Below are 7,485 nucleotides of genomic sequence, written 5' to 3' on the forward strand. Positions count from 1 at the left end.
TGGCTTAACCCACTGAGCCACCCAGGCGCCCTGATACTTTTTAAAAAGTAGGTATTTTTAAAAAGTTGATTGATACTTTTAAAAAGATATTCTCAAAAAAAAAGGAAAAAAAAAAGATATTCTCCAAAGAGAGAGAGAGAGAGAGCACACAGTGGAGCAGAGGCAGGGGCAGAGGGAGAGGGAGAGAAAATCTCAAGCAGACTCCCCACTGAGCATGTAGCCCGATGCAGGGCTTGATCTCATGACCCTGAGATCATGACCTGAGCTGAAACCAAGAGTTGGTCACTCAACTGACTAAGCCACCCCAGCGACCCTGAAATAAAATTTTTAAACAAAATTCCTTTCAAGCCAAGAAATTAGCCTGTTCTCTCAATTTTGAAATATGACCTTCAAAATATGGGGGAAACAAAACACTTAGGTTACATTTTTGTTGAAAAAACGTAACCAAAACAGGTTACGTGTTTGTTGCTAGAGGACCTGTATGTTGGTTGATGTCATTTCGAAACTCAGGAGAGACTGGGCTAGAGACTGGGGAGTGATGTTGGGCCTAGAGCAGTTGACAGCTGCTTGCCTTCATAGCCACCCCTTTTTCTTAAGAATAAAATAAACATAAATGGGGAGGGGCTTTTCCACCTGATTAGTCCTCCAGTAAGGTGATTTTTGGATCAATTCCCTTTTAAATCACCAGCTGGCTGAGAAAATCCACTCTTTGAGATACCCTAGGGGCAACTCTAAGTCAGGGTTGACTAAAGGGGAACAGGATATGATTCCACAGGAACTTGTTGCTCTGCTTTAAAAAGGCATCATTTTAGGGGACCTTTTAAAAAGGCTCAGTTGGTTAAGCATCCAACTCTTGGTTTTGGCTCAGGTCATGATCTCAAGGTCGTGGGATCAAATCCCACGGCAGGCTCTATGCTCAGGGTGGAGTCCGCTTGTCCCACTCCTGCCCCCTCTACCCCTCCCCCTACACACTTGCGCTCTTGCTCTCTCTCTCTCAAACAGATAAATAAAATCTTTAAAAAAATCAAAAAGCATTATTCTATAATTCATGAGACTCCTAAGGAATCTCTAACAAAAAACATAGCAGCAATTGGCTGGTTGGTCTGTGGTCAATCTTCTTGGTTCATTATTCAAAATAAAAGGAACAGAAGACCCAATATTTGAAAAAAGCAAGCATTTATTTAAATATGGTCTTCCTTCTAGACCTTTGAGGAAGATTAATTTAAAGTTTTCCCCCAAAGTAATATGGCTACATTTCAGCTTTCATCTCAAAATCAGAAGCAATAGTATCTATGTTGGTGTTTGATATTATAAGCAGAGGGGTGTTTCATCACCAATTCACACATCTCCCTCATTTTATACAGAAGAAAATAGATGCCCAGAGAGCCTAGGTGACTTGGCCAACACCTCCCAGCTAGTGAGAAATATGGGGTCTCTATTACACAGGAGCAGGTAGGAACTGCCCAGCAATTACTGCAGGTCAGTGTCCCTGGGTGCTTTACAGACATTACCCATTTTAATCCCCACAAAGAAGATATTAAAGAGCCAACCTCAAATACCATTTATCAAGGCTTCTTTGTACCAAGTACTTGAATTCCTTACCTCAAATCACCACAACACCCCTCTGATATAGATACAGTAAGTCCTCTTTTACAGAGAGACCTAAGGTGCAAAGAAGTCTTGCCCAAGGTCACTTTTAAATAAAAAGTAAACCAGAGATTCCCACCCAGATGTACCTTTCACATGAAGAATCTGTGCTCTTTTCACTCTCTAAGAGATTTTCAAAGTTCAGGTGGCAGTGGTGACCGTGAACTTTAGTGGGTTCACAAGCATTGAAAATAAAGAAGAAGAGCAGAATGCAACAAGGATGGCCTAATTTTAAAATAGAGTATGTCACATCAGCTATATGTATGTCTGATGTGTGTGTGTGTGCGCGCGCGCGCGCGTGTGTGTTTACAACACAACCAAGCAATTAACTAAATTCTGGCACTGTCTACCCAGAGATAGAATCACTTCCCTTAAGTTAAGGACTCAGTCCTGTTAAGATTGCTCCCCCATCCCCTTTAGATGCCATTTGAAAAGTCCAGGTTGTCCCTGGTGCTTTTGACCAACCTGCTATAGATCAGTTTCCCATTATACCCTCCTTGGGTTTGATTAATTTGCTAGAGTGGCTCCGAGAACTCAGAGAAACATTTTACTTACTAGATTACCAGTTTATCTCAAAAGGATGTAATTCAGGAACAGCCAGATGGAAGAGATGCATAGGGCAAGGTATAGGGACATGGAGCTTCCGTGCTCTCTGAGCAAGCCACCTACTCCCCATCTCTGTGTGTTCACCAACTCAGAAGCTCCTTTTTTGGGTGTTTTGGAGGCTTCATTACATAGGCATGACAGGTTAAACCATTGGCCATTAGTAGTTGAATTCAGTCTTCAGCCCCCTTCCCCCGGCCCCCAAAGGGTGTTAGTCAAGGGAACTGAAAGTTCCCACCCTCAAATTAGAATCATGTGCTTGGTTCCCGTGGCAACCAGCCCCCATAAGCTACCTTATTAACATAAACTCTGGTGGGGTTGAAAGGGGTTTGTTATGAATAACAAAAGAAAACTTGATGGCTCTTATCACTTAGGAAATTATAAGTCTTAGGAGATCTGTACCAGATATAGGACAAGATCAAAAACATATTTATTATAAATCCCAATATGTGTGTATGTATGTTTTGATGTTTTTCTTGTGGGCCATGGTCAGACTTCGGAAGCTACTGCACCAGAACACAACTAATTTGTCTAAACTTTAGCGAAATATTGGTATAAAGTTATTAAAGCAGCACCCAGATCTGCTGTGGATCCTTCCCATCACATTCTCAGTGGCAGCAGGGTTATATTCCATCAAACTTGATCAACAGAGGATCCTTTTTCTACCCTGACATCATCCATTTGACTCGTGGTCCTAGAAATATGGGTTGACACCAAGTCCATATCCAGGCATTTTAGCAAGCCCATGTCTCATGCACGACAAAATCTATAAATTAGGACATCATCATTCAGCGTAAAAGATGACAGTCCAGGGGCGCCGGGGTGGCTCAGTGGGTTAAAGCCTCTGCCTTCGGCTCAGGTCATGATCCCAGGATCCTGGGATCGAGCCCCGCATCGGGCACTCTGCTCAGCAGGGAGTCTGCTTCCCTTCCTCTCTCTCTGCCTGCCTCTCCGCCTACTTGAGATCTCTGTCAAATAAATAAATAAAATATTTTAAAAAAAAAAGATGACAGTCCATACCTATACTTTGTTTGAGTCATTGTTATTTTTCTGTCCTTAGATTGTCATGAAATAAAAGACTGTACAATATACCACACTTACGATAGACCAACAGAAGAGCTGGAAAGAGCACAGTTCATTTTATAAGCAGTAGTAAGTTTTATGGTGAGAGGAAGTTTGGTTAGAAATAGTGCTTACTCCTTACAAAGGTCCTGTATTACATGTTAGGGACCCAAAGACAAATAAAGCTAGAGTTCAAAGCCCAGCAGGTGTGACGTCACAGGTATAGTGACATCACAGGGAGGAACTAGAGAAGGATGTGATGTAGAATTAACAGCCATAGTGATCAGTTCCACATTATAGAGAAAATGTGAAGAAAGAGTTCTGGTGGTGTGATGAAAATAGCCAGATTGGTTTGAATCTGGGGACTGATATTTTACTTCTGTATATTGACTGAAATGAGAAATATCTACAAGTATCTGGTCAAATATATGTAATAGCGGATACTAACAATTTAGATGCCTAGTGAAATGATATCCTATTTTAAAAGAAACAAATAGGAACTTAGAATTGAAGATTGCCTGTGTATTTTAGAGCTGAATGCAAAACTGGTATCCCAAACGGCCCTTTATTTGTTAGTCTGATTTCTGGATATGCCAGATTTGGGAGGACATCAGTGAAAAAGCTCAATGATCCCCGATTTTCTTTCATTCGTTGAACATTTTTGAATTGCTCTTTCTGTACTTGGCATTGTGAATGACAAAAACCACCTTACCTTGACTGCTTTCTGTTAATCCAGTGAGAGGCTCCTCTTTTTTTTTTTTTTAACGATTTTATTTGACAGAGATCACAAGTAGGCAGAGAGGCAGGCAGAGGGGCAGGGTGGGGAGGCAGGCTCCCTGCTGAGCAGAGAGCCCAATGCGGGGCTTGATCAATGAGGGGCTCCATGGGATCATGACCTGAGCCGCAGACAGAGGCTTTAACCCACTGAGCCACCCAGGTGCCCGAGAGGCCTCTCTTCTCGCATTGTCAAGAACCAGCTGAGAGCCTAGCTGAGCTGTTTTACAAGGAGATTTCTCATCTGTTCCTTAGACTGGGAAAAGCTCATCCTTCACCTTTCAGCTCTAATTTATACAGAATCTAGCTACTCACTATATTTCCTTCAACAATACTTTTGCTAGAGGGCCCATTCAAAATCTATACTCCCTTTTGTGACAGCACAAAAGGACTCATTTAAACAGAACCTGGCAGGCAGGAAGAATTCAAAAGCTGGCTAATTATCTACGTGTTCATTATTAGTCAATATCTTTAAGATTCTATTGTTGCTATCAAGTTTATATAAATTCACTTCCTTGTTAAAACTGTATTTTCTTGAAAGTAAAATGAGTAGTTTTGCCTCTTTCTGATAATTAAATGCCTAATATTCTGAAAAAGAGCCCCAGTCCTGTGTGGTAGATAGTACCGTAAGGTCCATGTACTAGGGGAGGAAACTGAGGTAGAAAGATTCAGTGAGCTTGCCCAGGGTCTTAGAGCTGGCAGGTAGTGAGCCAGGCTTCCGACCCCCAGCTTCAAGCCCGTGCCAGGGGCCAATCTATACAGCGTAAGGTACCAGCTGTCCCAGGACATGGTACGCTAGAATGGACTTGTGATTACCAGCCTGTGAGAGGGGAGTCTGGGTTTATTTCATCTCTGTCTTTAACTCTTTGGCCTTGGGTAGGTTGCAATTTCTCCAGATGTTCATTTCTTACCCCCAGAGGGGAAAGAAAGGAACTACTGAGTCAAATGATCTCTTCACTGTTTCCCCTTAGCTCAAACTCTGAATTCTTACTGTGAGTCAACTGGGAAGGGGTAGTACAATATTAATATCTGTTCACTATTAAGGAAAAATGTTATCTGCTTTTGAGAAAGAGTTTTTGATGTTTCTAAAGGAAGCCCGAAAGGCAAACTGTAACGGATCTGCAGAGGGGCTGGGAAAAATCCAAGAAAAAAAAAGAAAGATAAGGGACTGGGCATGGTGCTCATCCAGAACACCGAAAACAAAAACGAGCAAAACAAATAAATTGGGGAAAAGAAAAATATACAGCCCCCAAATAAAATAGACGGTCTTACCAAAATTTCTTTCACTTCAGAATGAAGAAATACTGGAAAGCAGTCACGATGGGGAGAACCCTAAGCCAGAACAGCTTGACAGTCCTGAAAATCTTTCCCCTACCAGGTAAGATTGCAGATTCTGGGCAGGAATCATTTTAACCCCTTGAGATGATAGGGAGAGGGGAGTGTATCTTCTGTTTTAAATCTCATCACTCATTTTCCCCAGGTAAAAATCACATATTTATTCTGCATACTAACCTTCATTTATGTACCTGAGAACAAACTCACAGATTTCATAAAAACAAAAGCAAGAGCTGCACAGGACTTAGAAACCAAGTTCCAGGTATACTCAGTATTTTTGAAAAATGAATTATCAAGAAAAAACAAAACAGTAAATGTAAACTAATGTTGATAGATTGAATTATTGGTTTGAAAGCATTTAAAAGGAATAGGTTCCCCAAAGACACAAGTTATACAAATTCAATGCTATTTTCAGACCACAGGAAGGTATTTGCATGCATGTGACTGCTCAGCCATTCAGAAAGCCTAAATTAGTGTGGTAAGCACCAAAAGCATAGAGGAAATTCATTTTTAAAAAAATCTTCTTTATACTCAGAATCTACATCATTAATTTTATTCTAGCAATCATCACACTATCTACGCCATTTAACTTACTGACTTATGAGCCACTCTTGTGCCCAAGGACTATGATAATACTTAGCTTTTAGCAGGCCCTCAAAATATGTCTGTAAAGTAAATGAACCAAAGTCTTCAGGAACTTGCCATTTGATTAAAGCCCATATTAGTTTCATTAGACTACTTTATACTCTTTCACTTTAAGGTGTACTCAAGGAGAGACGTGGGCTCTTACCAACTAAAATGTTATCTCTCAGTTACAGTAAATGGCCCACATCAGCATATTTGAAAGTGTCTTTATTTGTGTTGTCTCAGAAAAGCACCTCTTGGCAATGTGTTCTGTTGTCCTTAAGTGACAGTGTATCTTTTTTTTTTTTTTTTTTTTTTTTTTTGAGAGAGAGAGTGAGCAGGGAAGGCAGAGAGGGACGGTAGGAGAGGGAGGATCCTAAGCAGACTCCACGTGCAGAACAGAGCCCAACTTGGGGCTCAGAACTCAGGACTCTGAGATCATGACCTAACCCAAAATCAAGTCAGATGCTAACCACCTAAGCGGGCGGGGGATTACTTTAAGCCCCCTGTGATAGCACTGTGCATAGTCCCTACTTTCAGAACTTGTATTTTAGCTAGGAAAAAGCACATGAAATAATTAGTCAGTAGCACAATAATGTATGTGATTAAGTATGTATTTTGGAAGGAAGAGATGCTTAATGGAAGAGCCCATTTAGGGTTGGAGTTTCAAGACTTCAAAAGGTCCAGGAGAAACGATGGTCCATTTGTTAACTTACACAAGGTGTGGTCATGAATAAGATTCATCACTGATGATAGTGGCGGTGGGAAAAATACTGCTATGGGAAATCAAGAAGGAAAGGAAGATTCCATAAGGCCTTGGGGACCAGGTCGAAGAGATTAGATTTGATGCTCAAGACAGTAAGGAGCCTTTGAGGTCTGGAACAAAAGAATATCTACAAGCAAAAAAATCGCATGCTTCCAAGTTTTAAAAATGTATATAGATTGAATCACACCGTATCTTAGGCTAAGAACTGAGCAGGAATCAGGTAAAAAGCAGAGGAAAACATACTATGTACAAATATACAGAAGCAGCACTCGGACAGAAGGAGGCCTAAGAACGTTCCTGACTTTCAAAGACTCGAGTTAATATGAATCTACTTTCCGACACATAATGATAGCAAATAAAAGGAGAATGTAACCCTTTCCAATGGTGTTTGATGGCCCCGTAGCTGCAGGTTTTCATCCCTTTCCTGAACAATTGATCAGAAAAGACTTCCCTGAACTTAGACATTCCAGCATACGTCATTTAACAAACTAAAGAAGCATTTTAGGTGTTTCCATGAGAGAGGACAAGATAATCCTCTGTCCTGGACACAGCAACAGGTCTGAACAGCAACAGGAGTACGACTGTGGACTACAGACCTCCCTGACATTAAACAGAACAAGTTGATTATATAAACAAATGGGGTTCACATACAGGAGTTTAAAAAGTTTGTGCAA

The 7,485-nt window shown here is 40.9% G+C and overlaps 1 protein-coding gene across 3 annotated transcripts in view; it reads left to right on the plus strand.

Annotated features, from left to right (window-relative positions):
- Positions 1–7,485, plus strand: part of MCF2L2 (MCF.2 cell line derived transforming sequence-like 2) — a 254,431-nt gene that overhangs the window by 152,844 nt on the left and 94,102 nt on the right. For all 3 annotated transcript variants that reach the window (XM_059391454.1, XM_059391452.1, XM_059391453.1), the window contains one exon: positions 5,379–5,464. In XM_059391454.1, coding sequence (XP_059247437.1) covers positions 5,379–5,464 — 86 coding nt within the window. The remainder of the gene's footprint in view (positions 1–5,378; positions 5,465–7,485) is intronic.

This window comes from Mustela nigripes, chromosome 2, assembly GCF_022355385.1.
Source record: "Mustela nigripes isolate SB6536 chromosome 2, MUSNIG.SB6536, whole genome shotgun sequence".
Taxonomy (NCBI): domain Eukaryota; kingdom Metazoa; phylum Chordata; class Mammalia; order Carnivora; family Mustelidae; genus Mustela; species Mustela nigripes.